The sequence below is a fragment of the Fringilla coelebs genome, assembly GCF_963513975.1.
Source record: "Fringilla coelebs genome assembly, chromosome: 6".
Classification (NCBI taxonomy): Eukaryota; Metazoa; Chordata; class Aves; order Passeriformes; family Fringillidae; genus Fringilla; species Fringilla coelebs.
Genome location: NC_140034.1, coordinates 8,658,586 through 8,675,715, shown reverse-complemented (window position 1 = coordinate 8,675,715; position 17,130 = coordinate 8,658,586). Strand labels below are relative to the sequence as shown.

General features: G+C 53.3%; 1 protein-coding gene across 1 annotated transcript in view; it reads right to left on the bottom strand.

Annotated features, from left to right (window-relative positions):
• Positions 1-382: 382 nt before the first annotated feature.
• Positions 383-17,130, bottom strand: part of AHNAK2 (AHNAK nucleoprotein 2) — a gene marked incomplete at its 5' end in the record, with an annotated part of 75,468 nt that continues 58,720 nt past the window's right edge. The window contains one exon of the mRNA XM_084208277.1: positions 383-16,391. Coding sequence (XP_084064403.1) covers positions 1,347-16,391 — 15,045 coding nt within the window. The 3' untranslated portion in view covers positions 383-1,346. The remainder of the gene's footprint in view (positions 16,392-17,130) is intronic.

Here is a 17,130-nt window from a genome sequence, read left to right as displayed (position 1 = left end):
AGTCATGAGGGATTTAGGATGGATGTTAGCAAAAGGCTTTTCACCCAAAGGGTGTTTGAGCACTGGGACAGACTCCCCAGGGCAGCGGTCAAGCCCCAAGCCTGACAGAGTTCAGGCAGCCTTTGGACAATGCTCTCACGCACATGGGGGAAGTCCTGGGGTGTCCTGTGCAGGGCCAGGAGTGGGACTCAAGGATCCCAACAGGTTCCTTCTGACTCAACATATTCTATGATTCAACTTGGAGTCAAAAGTCTCCATTGCCCTTACATTAAGGAGTTGTGCTCTCATTAAATACACAAAGTATATGCAAACTGTTGCAAATTTAAGCTGGGATTTTCCAAATCAGAAATGTCAGTAACTCACGCTACTCAAGTTATTATTCATATAGTGAGTTTATTGTGAATTAAGAATACAGACAGTGTTTTAATGGTACATGTGAAGGCTGTCACATATGCACCCTGGTTTCCATCGTGCACTTGAGAGAAGCGTTAATATAAACAAAGGAGCAAATAATTATATACACCTCCTTTCCCAGAAAATCTCTGAAGCAATTCCACCAGTGTGGCAGATCATTCTAAGCATTTAACTCTCCCATAAGTATATACATTAAAATTTATTTATCCACATTTGAATAATATTTTTTGTAAGCATGTTTTATTCTGGTATCTTACAAACATGATTCAGTTACATGTTTTTTGGTCTTGAAATTATTATGTTGGTTTTTGCTGTTCTTTTTTTTAAATTATTGTAAGGCTAAATATGACCTGCCACAATAATAAAAAAAATGAAAAGAGAAGAAGAGGCAAAGCATTAGTCTCTCTACACTAATATTTAATTTTTATTTTATATTTTAAAATGTTTGTGGAATATACATACTACCTTAGCTGAAATAAAGAAAAAATATTTTAATAACAAAGCAAAAGTAGATCGGAGAGTTCCAAAATCTAAACAGGTAAGTATAGTTCTCATAATACTTAGTTTAGAGCCCATTCTGGAAATAATTTGTAATCTAAATATAACTGTGTGTTTTGAGAAGCCTCTTTCACAAGTCTTTTGGTATCGTTGAGCCTTTCAATGATTTACTTTCATGGTTCTGGTATCTACTGAGACTTTGCTCAACCTATGAGCTCATCTGCACCTGTCCTAATTGTTACCCTTGGGGTAGATATGAAGAAATAATTATTTTTATTAGTGTACAATCTAGTACATCCATGTACTTTAAAATTTGTTCAAGCGTTTTCATGAATACCAGCCTTGGGTTTAAATATTCAGTTAGTAGAAAATTAGGAAAACATTCTCTTCTGTGGATGATTTTGTTTTCATTGAGGATTGAGAAAATGCAACCTTCATTTGGCTGTATCTCTAACAATATTAGATTTACTATCTTTTTCTTCCTCCAACAAGATTAGTTCAGTTCTTGCTGAAGATGTCACAATAGATGAGGCCCCGTCAGTTTCAGCTTTTTCACCTTCTCCTGTTTCTTTAGGTGATAAGCTTTCTTGAGCATCAAAAAACACATCTGGCTTATCTGTTGGGCTATCTTCATCTGAGAGTCTCCCCTCTTTATGACCCACCTCTTCTTTGTCAACAGACTTAGCCTTTTTGGAAGGAGATGTGAAACCAAGCTTGGGAAATCTAAACCATCCAGCTTTTTCAGCCTGCTTAGAGGAATCATCTGATGTGTCAGCAGGTTTCACATCTTCTGGAACTGACTTTTTTGTTTCTGCTTTTGCATCTGCGCTTGTTTCATCCCCAGAAGATGAAAAGCCAATACTTGGAAGCCAAAATTTAAATCTTCCAGGAGATCTTTTACTATCAGTCTTTTCTTTCTCATTGGTTATGTCTTTTTCTTCACCTTCCATTGCTTCAACTACATCTTCATCTTCAGAGAGAGGAGCTGCAGTTATTCCCTCTGGTGATTTACCAGGAAAACTCTCTTCAAGTTTACTGGAACCCTTTACTTCAGCAGCAGATGTTTTTAACTTTGACAAACTTACTTTTCCTCTAGATTCTTCAGACCCAAGGTGTGGTTTGTCAGATAGTTTAAGCTCAGCACTGCCAGTTCTCTGTGCTGCTACTCCAAAGCTTTCACCAGCACCTGTAGGTTTTCTCACTGATGCATCTCCTGTTGGAGATGGCTGCTGGACCAGCACATCTAAATCACTGTGAGATTCAGGCAACTTGGCCTTGAGCAATGAGAATCCCAAAGCAGCAGTTTTGACCTCTGATGACAGAATCTCTGATTCTTTCACTATTTCAGTAGTATAAATTTCACACCGCTCAATAGCAACATGTTCAGGTTCTATTTTTTCACTTACTTCTTGGCCCTCTGTGTAAGACCAATGAATGTCTTGCCCTGCTCTTGAAAGGGAGGACTCTATGGTAGCTGTCATTTGTGCTGTTTTAATGTCAGGTTCAGTCAGTGTTAAAATTTTGCTTTTTGCTTTTTGAATACCCCCCTCTACAGCTCCTGGTGTTTCTTCAGGGATAGCAGAGCTTGCTTGCAGTTGCACAATTTCAATGTCAGTACTAGATCCCTTTGGATCTGTTACTACTTTTGACAGTAAAACATCAGCTTCAATTGGGGGAGTTCTGAAAGTGAATCTTGGTATTTTTAGTTTGGGAATTCTTACACTTACTTCTGGGACACCTTGTGTCTGGGCCACTGTTTCCCCTATTATTCTGGCAGATGCTTCTATACAATCTATACCTGTACTTTTCAGGCCAGTCAATCCTTCTGGTTTTTGTAACTGCATTTCTGCTGTGTCTCTTTCACTTTCAGGTGCTGAATCAGCTTCTGACTTTGGCAAACTGGTATCATCTTCAAACCCCTTGATTTCAGAATGCAACATTCCAAACCTTGGAATCTTAAACTTGTATGCTTTAATTTTACTTGTTTCTGCTCTGTCTTCTACTTGCACTTCCACTCCTGCAGACACATCCTTTTCAACACTTTTCACGCAAAATTTCATTTCAGGATCTACTCCAGTAATTTTAACATCCGTCTTCAATGTTGGAACTTCTACCTTCAGATCTTCCAGTTTAGCAGTAACATAAGTACCATCTTCTGACCCTTTTGTTGTAGACCATTCACACATAGTCCTTTTTAACTGACTTTCTTCACTGTCTTTTCCTATGATTTTCACCTCGCCCTTTATCTTTCCTTTTTTGATTGCTGCCTCTTTGTTTTGAATATCTAGCTCTTCCTTTGGAAGATTAGCATCTATTTTCTTCTGTGTTGCATCCAGAGTAATTTCAGCTGATGATGGCTTGCATCCTACCCCTGATGTCTCTAACTTCACAGAACTTTCTACCTTTTGGACATTTATATCCTGTGATTTGCCTTTATGCTCTGGAGACGTCAGAGTACACGTAGGAAACCTATTTGTTGAACTCCTGTCTTTGTCAGTGTCTGAAGCACTTGGGTATGATTTAGACAATTCTGCTGCAGACACTGTGATTTCTGAAGTATGTCCCTCAGCACTGCGCTTAACTACATCTGCATAAGTTTCAGTTTTTGGAAGACTCACTCTACTATCTGTTCTTTCTGCGGATAATGAAATATGTCCTTCAATCTTTGGCAAGGTAACATTAGAAGTCTTCACAGAATCTCCTAATTTTTGAATCCCTTCTTTTCCAACAGTAATTTCAGCCACTGCATGTGGTAATGAGAAGGTATTTTCAGGAACACTTGTTTCAGTTTGTACTTTAGCAGAAGGAATAGTTGCCTGAGCTTTTTCCATACTTCCTTCAATACTGGCATCACTTTTCTGTTCCTTTAAGGATGACCTGCCAAATGCAGGTATTCTGAATTTTGGCATTTTAAACCATCCCTGGTGTTCTTCAGTCTGAACTTCTTCAGCTTTTATTTCATGTTCTTTTAATTTGATTTCCTTCTCCTCAAGACTCTCACTAACTCCCTCTGTCTTTGGTTTAGACACTGACTGGCTGCTTATGTCTACCTTTGCATCTTCAATGCCACCTGTCAGAGCTTGGGGTGTTTTTATCTTACCATCAACTCCTCCGGGATCTGACATATCAGATATAAGTTCTGATGCTGGAACTCCCACAGCAATGTCAGCAATTTCCTTTGTTGTTTTTAGTTGGGGTAGCTCGGCTTCTATTTTTGGAGAGCTGATCTCTGTCTCTGGGACTTTCCCTTTTATTCGGGAGATTCCAAACTTTGTCTTCTGGAATTTGGGCATTTTAATCTTCCCTTCAGGACCTTCCAATTTCACTTTTCTTCCATCCACAACCGATGAGCTTTCTGTTAATATATCAGGGCTCTTCAAATCAACTGAAGCTTCTCCTGTGGGGAGCTTAGTACCTGTTTTTTGAATGTTACATTCCTTGGTAGAACTTATTTTTAAGTCAACCTGTTGAAAGCTCCCCTCCGAGGGAGTCAAAGAAGCATCAAACTTTGCTGAGCTGACTGTTATTTCAGTTTTAGAGGCTTCAGTTTCTACTCTGGAAAACTCCAGAGTGTGGACTGTAGTGTCAGCCAGTTTTATGCTGATTTGTGCCCCTTCTTCAGTCCCTTCAGGATGACTCTTTTCTATATCAGGTATCTTAATAGAATCATCACCTTCTATTTCTATTTTAGGAAGAGTAGCATCAGTTTCAACTTTTTGAGATTTTGGAACCTTGATCTTGGAGAGTGAAATTTTAGGCATGACAAATTGAGGCTTTTTAATTGGACTTTTTTGTTCAACTTTTCCTGCAGATATTTCCAGATCAAGGTCTGCCCCACTACCTTGATCATCAGTTGCAGTTTCTTTCACTTCTGTGTCTATTCTGCTTGACATGACAGATGTCATTTGGTCTTCCAAATTTGCTCCAGAATCAGATTTAACACTTGCTTCCTTCTTTGGTGACCAACTGAAGGATGGCAGTTTGAATTTAGGCATTTTGAAATGTCCTTCTTTCTCTTCCCCATCTCCATCTTGCTTTATTTCCCCCTTGATCTTTACTGCTGCATCTGTATCCTGAATATCACTGTCTGGTTTTGGAATAGGAATGTCAGCTGATGGGAGGTGAACATCAGCCTCTGAGGTCTTACTGTCAGTTTTGATAATTTTGCCTTCAGGACTGTAAGTTCTTGTTTCTGTGCCACATTCTACCTTCAAGTCTGGGGCTTCAACAGCAATGTCAGATATTTCTACTGTTGCTTTTAGTTGGGGAACCTTGACTTCTGATTTGGATTGGCCAACATCCTTTTCTGACCCTTTCCCTTTGGAAAGTGTAATTCCTACCTTTGGCATTTGGAATTTAGACATTTTTGTTTTCCCTTCAGAACCTTCAGCTTTTATCTCTACATCACCCACAGCAATTTCACTTGATGTTCTTTCAACACTTATGTCAGGACTCTTCACCTCAAGCGAACCTTCAGGTATCATCTTAATATCTGAGGTGGGGAGGCTGGCATTAGCAGCAGCTGATTTCAGTGTCAGATCATCTCCTTCACAGGTAGGAACTTTGACCTCACCTGTAGGCATGCTAATATCCATCTCTATTTTGGGAGCTTTGGCTTCTGGTTTGGAAAATTCTGAAGTTGGGACTGTAACTTCAGGCACTTTTATGCCCAGTCCTGCAACTTCTCCACTACTTCCTTTCTCAGATTTCTGAACAGAAAAACCTTCTTTTTCTTGTTTGGGTCCAGAAACATCAGTTTCCAGTACAGGCAGAGAGACCTGCACTTTCTGACCCTTAATTTTAGGGAATGAGATCTTCGGCATGGTAAATTGGGACTTCTTGGCTTTGGCCTTTTCACCACCTTTTTCTGTTGTATCAAATTCTTCATGAAGGTATTGATTCTCAGGAGTAGGAAAAGTTAATTCAGATCCCATGTCTCCAGATAAGGTAGACAAAGTGGGTCCTTCCAGATGTCCCTCAACATGAGAAGGAGCAATAGCTTCTTTCTTTGGTGACCACCTAAATGAAGGCAGTTTGAATTTTGATGATTTAAATTTGTTTTCTTTCTCCTCAGTACCCATTTCTCCTGTAACTACTTCCTGTTCTGCCTTGCACTCTAAATCTGGGTCATGGATTTCTGCTTCTAAGTTTGGCAAGGTAACCTCCATTGGTGAAAGATTAGGATCAATTGTTGGTGTATCCAGAACAACTTCAAGTGAAGGTTTATGCAACTTTACACCAAGATGGGCATCAGGGATTTGAGCTGGTTTTTTATCAGGACCAGTCGTATCAGATGTTATCCTTGCCTTGGAAATTTCAGATTCCACGTTGGAAGCAATGTCACTTTCAGATGCTTTTCCCTTAGACCGAATTCTGAATTTTGGTTTTCGGAATTTAGGAATTTTAACTGTGACCTCTGTGTCAACCAAAGATATTTCAGCAGATGTGGTTTTTCCCTCTAGCTTGAAACCTCCTTGCTCCTCAGAACCATCTTCACTTAAAATTTCAAAATCTGAAAGATTTTCATCAGCAAGAGATGCTATTTTTGATTCCGATTCTGTTAGATTAATTTGGTATTTAGTAAGAGTAACATCCCCCTTTTGTAATGAGGACTCCAGATCAATTTTAGATGAAGTCACTTCAGATTTAGAGAAACCAATGCTAGGAACTCTGAATTTTGTACTTTTAGATACACTCTCTCCTTTAACGTCAGAAAAACCCTTAGGTTCAACACTCTCAGAAGGTACATATGAAGCTTCCTCTGTTAAAGAATAACAAGGAGTTTCTGAAACAGAAACATCACATCCAGACTGGCTGTGAGCATGAGGTTTGAAACTTTTAGAAAGAGAAATTTTAGGCATTCTGAACAGAGAAGATTTAGGTTTTCCAACGTCATCCTCTTTAAAAGTGGAAGAATCATGGTGAACATCAAAGTTGGGTGCTGGGATCTCAGAATCAGAAAATGTCACGTCCATGACGGAGGTTCCTGAGGAAAGTGCCACTTGAGCCGCCGGGAGGCTGACGTCCACCTCGGCGGCCACGGTGCCCTTGGCCTCTCTGCTGCTGGACCAGCCAAAGGAAGGCATGCCGAACTTGGGCATCTTGAACTTGCCGTCCTTGGTCTTGGCGGCGGCCTCCTTCTCTGGGACTTTGGCTCCCCCTTCAAGGCTAAGGGCGGCCTCAGGTGCCTGCAGGTCAACGCTAGCCTGTGGAAGAGTGACATCAACGGAGGGCAGGCTGATGTCCACCTTGGGAGATTTGATGTCAGCTTTGGGCATCTTGAGGGAGGGCTTCTCCAGCTTCACGCCGGTTCCCTCTCCTGCGACCGTGACGGTGGCGGAGGGCAGCTCAACCTCAGCGCTGGGCAGGCTGACCTCGGCTGTGGGCACCTCGGCCTTGGGCGAGGACACTGTGAATTTGGGCTTGTCGAACTTGGGCATCTTGAGCTTGCCTTTCAGGCCCGCACCTTCCAGCTCCAGTTTGCCTTCGGCAGAGGCTGCTTTGAGGTCTACGTCGGGTGCCTGGAGCTCTAGGGAGCCCTCGACGGAGGGCAGCTTGATGTCTGGGGCCGTGACATTGATGTCGGTGTCGGTGGCCTTCAGCTCTGCCTGTGGGAGGCTGATGTCTGCGTCCAGTTTGGGAGACTTGACGGTGGGCTTGGAGAAGACCACGCTGGGCACCTTGACTTTGGGCATGTGTATTTTCATACCGCCGCTCTCCGCTTTGCCAGCGGCCACCTCCAGGCTGGCTTCGGCCTCGGGGCCCTGCAGGGCGACTTCGCCCTCCTGGCCTTTGGGCAGCGAGACCTCGGCCTTGGGCAGGCTGACCTGCGCCTGGGGACCTTTGACTTTGGGCAGCTTGACGCTGGGCATCTTGACGTCGGGCATCTTGAAGCGGCCTTTCTCACCCTCTGCTGCTACCGAGGCCGTCTCAACGGTCACCTCCACATCCGGCGCTTTGATTTCCGCTGCGGGCAGGGTCACCTCCACTTCGGTGGCTCCGGAAGGAACCGTCACTTGAGCCTCCGGGAGGCTGACGTCCACCTCGGCGGCCACGGTGCCCTTGGCCTCTCTGCTGCTGGACCAGCCAAAGGAAGGCATGCCGAACTTGGGCATCTTGAACTTGCCGTCCTTGATCTTGGCGGCGGCCTCCTTCTCTGGGACTTTGGCTCCCCCTTCAAGGCTAAGGGCGGCCTCAGGTGCCTGCAGGTCAACGCTAGCCTGTGGAAGAGTGACATCAACGGAGGGCAGGCTGATGTCCACCTTGGGAGATTTGATGTCAGCTTTGGGCATCTTGAGGGAGGGCTTCTCCAGCTTCACGCCGGTTCCCTCTCCTGCGACTGTGACGGTGGCGGAGGGCAGCTCAACCTCAGCGCTGGGCAGGCTGACCTCGGCTGTGGGCACCTCGGCCTTGGGCGAGGACACTGTGAATTTGGGCTTGTCGAACTTGGGCATCTTGAGCTTGCCTTTCAGGCCCGCACCTTCCAGCTCCAGTTTGCCTTCGGCAGAGGCTGCTTTGAGGTCTACGTCGGGTGCCTGGAGCTCTAGGGAGCCCTCCACGGAGGGCAGCTTCATGTCTGGGGCCGTGACATTGATGTCGGTGTCGGTGGCCTTCAGCTCTGCCTGTGGGAGGCTGATGTCTGCGTCCAGTTTGGGAGACTTGACGGTGGGCTTGGAGAAGACCACGCTGGGCACCTTGACTTTGGGCATGTGTATTTTCATACCGCCGCTCTCCGCTTTGCCAGCGGCCACCTCCAGGCTGGCTTCGGCCTCGGGGCCCTGCAGGGCAACGTTGCCCTCCTGGCCTTTGGGCAGCGAGACCTCGGCCTTGGGCAGGCTGACCTGCGCCTGGGGACCTTTGACTTTGGGCAGCTTGACGCTGGGCATCTTGACGTCGGGCATCTTGAAGCGGCCTTTCTCACCCTCTGCTGCTACCGGGGCCGTCTCAAGGGTCACCTCCACCTCCGGCGCTTTGATTTCCGCTGCGGGCAGGGTCACCTCCACTTCGGTGGCTCCGGAAGGAACTGTCACTTGAGCCTCCGGGAGGCTGACGTCCACCTCGGCGGCCACGGTGCCCTTGGCCTCTCTGCTGCTGGACCAGCCAAAGGAAGGCATGCCGAACTTGGGCATCTTGAACTTGCCGTCCTTGGTCTTGGCGGCGGCCTCCTTCTCTGGGACTTTGGCTCCCCCTTCAAGGCTAAGGGCGGCCTCAGGTGCCTGCAGGTCAACGCTAGCCTGTGGAAGAGTGACATCAACGGAGGGCAGGCTGATGTCCACCTTGGGAGATTTGATGTCAGCTTTGGGCATCTTGAGGGAGGGCTTCTCCAGCTTCACGCCGGTTCCCTCTCCTGCGACCGTGACGGTGGCGGAGGGCAGCTCAACCTCAGCGCTGGGCAGGCTGACCTCGGCTGTGGGCACCTCGGCCTTGGGCGAGGACACTGTGAATTTGGGCTTGTCGAACTTGGGCATCTTGAGCTTGCCTTTCAGGCCCGCACCTTCCAGCTCCAGTTTGCCTTCGGCAGAGGCTGCTTTGAGGTCTACGTCGGGTGCCTGGAGCTCTAGGGAGCCCTCCACGGAGGGCAGCTTCATGTCTGGGGCCGTGACATTGATGTCGGTGTCGGTGGCCTTCAGCTCTGCCTGTGGGAGGCTGATGTCTGCGTCCAGTTTGGGAGACTTGACGGTGGGCTTGGAGAAGACCACGCTGGGCACCTTGACTTTGGGCATGTGTATTTTCATACCGCCGCTCTCCGCTTTGCCAGCGGCCACCTCCAGGCTGGCTTCGGCCTCGGGGCCCTGCAGGGCGACTTCGCCCTCCTGGCCTTTGGGCAGCGAGACCTCGGCCTTGGGCAGGCTGACCTGCGCCTGGGGACCTTTGACTTTGGGCAGCTTGACGCTGGGCATCTTGACGTCGGGCATCTTGAAGCGGCCTTTCTCACCCTCTGCTGCTACCGAGGCCGTCTCAACGGTCACCTCCACATCCGGCGCTTTGATTTCCGCTGCGGGCAGGGTCACCTCCACTTCGGTGGCTCCGGAAGGAACCGTCACTTGAGCCTCCGGGAGGCTGACGTCCACCTCGGCGGCCACGGTGCCCTTGGCCTCTCTGCTGCTGGACCAGCCAAAGGAAGGCATGCCGAACTTGGGCATCTTGAACTTGCCGTCCTTGGTCTTGGCGGCGGCCTCCTTCTCTGGGACTTTGGCTCCCCCTTCAAGGCTAAGGGCGGCCTCAGGTGCCTGCAGGTCAACGCTAGCCTGTGGAAGAGTGACATCAATGGAGGGCAGGCTGATATCCACCTTGGGAGATTTGATGTCAGCTTTGGGCATCTTGAGGGAGGGCTTCTCCAGCTTCACGCCGGTTCCCTCTCCTGCGACCGTGACGGTGGCGGAGGGCAGCTCAACCTCAGCGCTGGGCAGGCTGACCTCAGCTGTGGGCACCTCGGCCTTGGGCGAGGACACTGTGAATTTGGGCTTGTCGAACTTGGGCATCTTGAGCTTGCCTTTCAGGCCCGCACCTTCCAGCTCCAGTTTGCCTTCGGCAGAGGCTGCTTTGAGGTCTACGTCGGGTGCCTGGAGCTCTAGGGAGCCCTCCACGGAGGGCAGCTTCATGTCTGGGGCCGTGACATTGATGTCGGTGTCGGTGGCCTTCAGCTCTGCCTGTGGGAGGCTGATGTCTGCGTCCAGTTTGGGAGACTTGACGGTGGGCTTGGAGAAGACCACGCTGGGCACCTTGACTTTGGGCATGTGTATTTTCATACCGCCGCTCTCCGCTTTGCCAGCGGCCACCTCCAGGCTGGCTTCGGCCTCGGGGCCCTGCAGGGCGACTTCGCCCTCCTGGCCTTTGGGCAGCGAGACCTCGGCCTTGGGCAGGCTGACCTGCGCCTGGGGACCTTTGACTTTGGGCAGCTTGACGCTGGGCATCTTGACGTCGGGCATCTTGAAGCGGCCTTTCTCACCCTCTGCTGCTACCGGGGCCGTCTCAAGGGTCACCTCCACCTCCGGCGCTTTGATTTCCGCTGCGGGCAGGGTCACCTCCACTTCGGTGGCTCCGGAAGGAACTGTCACTTGAGCCTCCGGGAGGCTGACGTCCACCTCGGCGGCCACGGTGCCCTTGGCCTCTCTGCTGCTGGACCAGCCAAAGGAAGGCATGCCGAACTTGGGCATCTTGAACTTGCCGTCCTTGGTCTTGGCGGCGGCCTCCTTCTCTGGGACTTTGGCTCCCCCTTCAAGGCTAAGGGCGGCCTCAGGTGCCTGCAGGTCAACGCTAGCCTGTGGAAGAGTGACATCAACGGAGGGCAGGCTGATGTCCACCTTGGGAGATTTGATGTCAGCTTTGGGCATCTTGAGGGAGGGCTTCTCCAGCTTCACGCCGGTTCCCTCTCCTGCGACCGTGACGGTGGCGGAGGGCAGCTCAACCTCAGCGCTGGGCAGGCTGACCTCGGCTGTGGGCACCTCGGCCTTGGGCGAGGACACTGTGAATTTGGGCTTGTCGAACTTGGGCATCTTGAGCTTGCCTTTCAGGCCCGCACCTTCCAGCTCCAGTTTGCCTTCGGCAGAGGCTGCTTTGAGGTCTACGTCGGGTGCCTGGAGCTCTAGGGAGCCCTCCACGGAGGGCAGCTTCATGTCTGGGGCCGTGACATTGATGTCGGTGTCGGTGGCCTTCAGCTCTGCCTGTGGGAGGCTGATGTCTGCGTCCAGTTTGGGAGACTTGACGGTGGGCTTGGAGAAGACCACGCTGGGCACCTTGACTTTGGGCATGTGTATTTTCATACCGCCGCTCTCCGCTTTGCCAGCGGCCACCTCCAGGCTGGCTTCGGCCTCGGGGCCCTGCAGGGCGACTTCGCCCTCCTGGCCTTTGGGCAGCGAGACCTCGGCCTTGGGCAGGCTGACCTGCGCCTGGGGACCTTTGACTTTGGGCAGCTTGACGCTGGGCATCTTGACGTCGGGCATCTTGAAGCGGCCTTTCTCACCCTCTGCTGCTACCGAGGCCGTCTCAACGGTCACCTCCACATCCGGCGCTTTGATTTCCGCTGCGGGCAGGGTCACCTCCACTTCGGTGGCTCCGGAAGGAACCGTCACTTGAGCCTCCGGGAGGCTGACGTCCACCTCGGCGGCCACGGTGCCCTTGGCCTCTCTGCTGCTGGACCAGCCAAAGGAAGGCATGCCGAACTTGGGCATCTTGAACTTGCCGTCCTTGATCTTGGCGGCGGCCTCCTTCTCTGGGACTTTGGCTCCCCCTTCAAGGCTAAGGGCGGCCTCAGGTGCCTGCAGGTCAACGCTAGCCTGTGGAAGAGTGACATCAACGGAGGGCAGGCTGATGTCCACCTTGGGAGATTTGATGTCAGCTTTGGGCATCTTGAGGGAGGGCTTCTCCAGCTTCACGCCGGTTCCCTCTCCTGCGACTGTGACGGTGGCGGAGGGCAGCTCAACCTCAGCGCTGGGCAGGCTGACCTCGGCTGTGGGCACCTCGGCCTTGGGCGAGGACACTGTGAATTTGGGCTTGTCGAACTTGGGCATCTTGAGCTTGCCTTTCAGGCCCGCACCTTCCAGCTCCAGTTTGCCTTCGACAGAGGCTGCTTTGAGGTCTACGTCGGGTGCCTGGAGCTCTAGGGAGCCCTCCACGGAGGGCAGCTTCATGTCTGGGGCCGTGACATTGATGTCGGTGTCGGTGGCCTTCAGCTCTGCCTGTGGGAGGCTGATGTCTGCGTCCAGTTTGGGAGACTTGACGGTGGGCTTGGAGAAGACCACGCTGGGCACCTTGACTTTGGGCATGTGTATTTTCATACCGCCGCTCTCCGCTTTGCCAGCGGCCACCTCCAGGCTGGCTTCGGCCTCGGGGCCCTGCAGGGCAACGTTGCCCTCCTGGCCTTTGGGCAGCGAGACCTCGGCCTTGGGCAGGCTGACCTGCGCCTGGGGACCTTTGACTTTGGGCAGCTTGACGCTGGGCATCTTGACGTCGGGCATCTTGAAGCGGCCTTTCTCACCCTCTGCTGCTACCGGGGCCGTCTCAAGGGTCACCTCCACCTCCGGCGCTTTGATTTCCGCTGCGGGCAGGGTCACCTCCACTTCGGTGGCTCCGGAAGGAACTGTCACTTGAGCCTCCGGGAGGCTGACGTCCACCTCGGCGGCCACGGTGCCCTTGGCCTCTCTGCTGCTGGACCAGCCAAAGGAAGGCATGCCGAACTTGGGCATCTTGAACTTGCCGTCCTTGGTCTTGGCGGCGGCCTCCTTCTCTGGGACTTTGGCTCCCCCTTCAAGGCTAAGGGCGGCCTCAGGTGCCTGCAGGTCAACGCTAGCCTGTGGAAGAGTGACATCAATGGAGGGCAGGCTGATATCCACCTTGGGAGATTTGATGTCAGCTTTGGGCATCTTGAGGGAGGGCTTCTCCAGCTTCACGCCGGTTCCCTCTCCTGCGACCGTGACGGTGGCGGAGGGCAGCTCAACCTCAGCGCTGGGCAGGCTGACCTCAGCTGTGGGCACCTCGGCCTTGGGCGAGGACACTGTGAATTTGGGCTTGTCGAACTTGGGCATCTTGAGCTTGCCTTTCAGGCCCGCACCTTCCAGCTCCAGTTTGCCTTCGGCAGAGGCTGCTTTGAGGTCTACGTCGGGTGCCTGGAGCTCTAGGGAGCCCTCCACGGAGGGCAGCTTCATGTCTGGGGCCGTGACATTGATGTCGGTGTCGGTGGCCTTCAGCTCTGCCTGTGGGAGGCTGATGTCTGCGTCCAGTTTGGGAGACTTGACGGTGGGCTTGGAGAAGACCACGCTGGGCACCTTGACTTTGGGCATGTGTATTTTCATACCGCCGCTCTCCGCTTTGCCAGCGGCCACCTCCAGGCTGGCTTCGGCCTCGGGGCCCTGCAGGGCGACTTCGCCCTCCTGGCCTTTGGGCAGCGAGACCTCGGCCTTGGGCAGGCTGACCTGCGCCTGGGGACCTTTGACTTTGGGCAGCTTGACGCTGGGCATCTTGACGTCGGGCATCTTGAAGCGGCCTTTCTCACCCTCTGCTGCTACCGGGGCCGTCTCAAGGGTCACCTCCACCTCCGGAGCTTTGATTTCCGCTGCGGGCAGGGTCACCTCCACTTCGGTGGCTCCGGAAGGAACCGTCACTTGAGCCTCCGGGAGGCTGACGTCCACCTCGGCGGCCACGGTGCCCTTGGCCTCTCTGCTGCTGGACCAGCCAAAGGAAGGCATGCCGAACTTGGGCATCTTGAACTTGCCGTCCTTGGTCTTGGCGGCGGCCTCCTTCTCTGGGACTTTGGCTCCCCCTTCAAGGCTAAGGGCGGCCTCAGGTGCCTGCAGGTCAACGCTAGCCTGTGGAAGAGTGACATCAACGGAGGGCAGGCTGATGTCCACCTTGGGAGATTTGATGTCAGCTTTGGGCATCTTGAGGGAGGGCTTCTCCAGCTTCACGCCGGTTCCCTCTCCTGCGACCGTGACGGTGGCGGAGGGCAGCTCAACCTCAGCGCTGGGCAGGCTGACCTCGGCTGTGGGCACCTCGGCCTTGGGCGAGGACACTGTGAATTTGGGCTTGTCGAACTTGGGCATCTTGAGCTTGCCTTTCAGGCCCGCACCTTCCAGCTCCAGTTTGCCTTCGGCAGAGGCTGCTTTGAGGTCTACGTCGGGTGCCTGGAGCTCTAGGGAGCCCTCGACGGAGGGCAGCTTGATGTCTGGTGCCGTGACAGTCATGTCGGTGTCGGTGGCCTTCAGCTCTGCCTGTGGGAGGCTGATGTCTGCGTCCAGTTTGGGAGACTTGACGGTGGGCTTGGAGAAGACCACGCTGGGCACCTTGACTTTGGGCATGTGTATTTTCATACCGCCGCTCTCCGCTTTGCCAGCGGCCACCTCCAGGCTGGCTTCGGCCTCGGGGCCCTGCAGGGCAACGTTGCCCTCCTGGCCTTTGGGCAGCGAGACCTCGGCCTTGGGCAGGCTGACCTGCGCCTGGGGACCTTTGACTTTGGGCAGCTTGACGCTGGGCATCTTGACGTCGGGCATCTTGAAGCGGCCTTTCTCACCCTCTGCTGCTACCGAGGCCGTCTCAATGGTCACCTCCACATCCGGCGCTTTGATTTCCGCTGCGGGCAGGGTCACCTCCACTTCGGTGGCTCCGGAAGGAACCGTCACTTGAGCCTCCGGGAGGCTGACGTCCACCTCGGCGGCCACGGTGCCCTTGGCCTCTCTGCTGCTGGACCAGCCAAAGGAAGGCATGCCGAACTTGGGCATCTTGAACTTGCCGTCCTTGGTCTTGGCGGCGGCCTCCTTCTCTGGGACTTTGGCTCCCCCTTCAAGGCTAAGGGCGGCCTCAGGTGCCTGCAGGTCAACGCTAGCCTGTGGAAGAGTGACATCAACGGAGGGCAGGCTGATATCCACCTTGGGAGATTTGATGTCAGCTTTGGGCATCTTGAGGGAGGGCTTCTCCAGCTTCACGCCGGTTCCCTCTCCTGCGACCGTGACGGTGGCGGAGGGCAGCTCAACCTCAGCGTTGGGCAGGCTGACCTCGGCTGTGGGCACCTCGGCCTTGGGCGAGGACACTGTGAATTTGGGCTTGTCGAACTTGGGCATCTTGAGCTTGCCTTTCAGGCCCGCACCTTCCAGCTCCAGTTTGCCTTCGGCAGAGGGTGCTTTGAGGTCTACGTCGGGTGCCTGGAGCTCTAGGGAGCCCTCGACGGAGGGCAGCTTCATGTCTGGTGCCGTGACAGTCATGTCGGTGTCGGTGGCCTTCAGCTCTGCCTGTGGGAGGCTGATGTCTGCGTCCAGTTTGGGAGACTTGACGGTGGGCTTGGAGAAGACCACGCTGGGCACCTTGACTTTGGGCATGTGTATTTTCATACCGCCGCTCTCCGCTTTGCCAGCGGCCACCTCCAGGCTGGCTTCGGCCTCGGGGCCCTGCAGGGCGACTTCGCCCTCCTGGCCTTTGGGCAGCGAGACCTCGGCCTTGGGCAGGCTGACCTGCGCCTGGGGACCTTTGACTTTGGGCAGCTTGACGCTGGGCATCTTGACGTCGGGCATCTTGAAGCGGCCTTTCTCACCCTCTGCTGCTACCGGGGCCGTCTCAACGGTCACCTCCACATCCGGCGCTTTGATTTCCGCTGCGGGCAGGGTCACCTCCACTTCGGTGGCTCCGGAAGGAACCGTCACTTGAGCCTCCGGGAGGCTGACGTCCACCTCGGCGGCCACGGTGCCCTTGGCCTCTCTGCTGCTGGACCAGCCAAAGGAAGGCATGCCGAACTTGGGCATCTTGAACTTGCCGTCCTTGGTCTTGGCGGCGGCCTCCTTCTCTGGGACTTTGGCTCCCCCTTCAAGGCTAAGGGCGGCCTCAGGTGCCTGCAGGTCGACGCTAGCCTGTGGAAGAGTGACATCAACGGAGGGCAGGCTGATGTCCACCTTGGGAGATTTGATGTCAGCTTTGGGCATCTTGAGGGTGGGCTTCTCCAGCTTCACGCCGGTGCCCTCCCCTCCGGCCGTGATGGTGGCGGAAGGGAGCTCAACCTCAGCGCTGGGCAGGCTGACCTCGGCTGTGGGCACCTCGGCCTTGGGCGAGGACACTGTGAATTTGGGCTTGTCGAACTTGGGCATCTTGAGCTTGCCTTTCAGGCCCGCACCTTCCAGCTCCAGTTTGCCTTCGGCAGAGGGTGCTTTGAGGTCTACGTCGGGTGCCTGGAGCTCTAGGGAGCCCTCGACGGAGGGCAGCTTGATGTCTGGGGCCGTGACAGTCATGTCGGTGGCCTTCAGCTCTGCCTGTGGGAGGCTGATGTCTGCGTCCAGTTTGGGAGACTTGACGGTGGGCTTGGAGAAGACCACGCTGGGCACCTTGACTTTGGGCATGTGTATTTTCATACCGCCGCTCTCCGCTTTGCCAGCGGCCACCTCCAGGCTGGCTTCGGCCTCGGGGCCCTGCAGGGCGACTTCGCCCTCCTGGCCTTTGGGCAGCGAGACCTCGGCCTTGGGCAGGCTGACCTGCGCCTGGGGACCTTTGACTTTGGGCAGCTTGACGCTGGGCATCTTGACGTCGGGCATCTTGAAGCGGCCTTTCTCACCCTCTGCTGCTACCGAGGCCGTCTCAACGGTCACCTCCACCTCCGGCGCTTTGATTTCCGCCGCGGGCAGGGTCACCTCCACTTCGGTGGCTCCGGAAGGAACCGTCACTTGAGCCTCCGGGAGGCTGACGTCCACCTCGGCGGCCACGGTGCCCTTGGCCTCTCTGCTGCTGGACCAGCCAAAGGAAGGC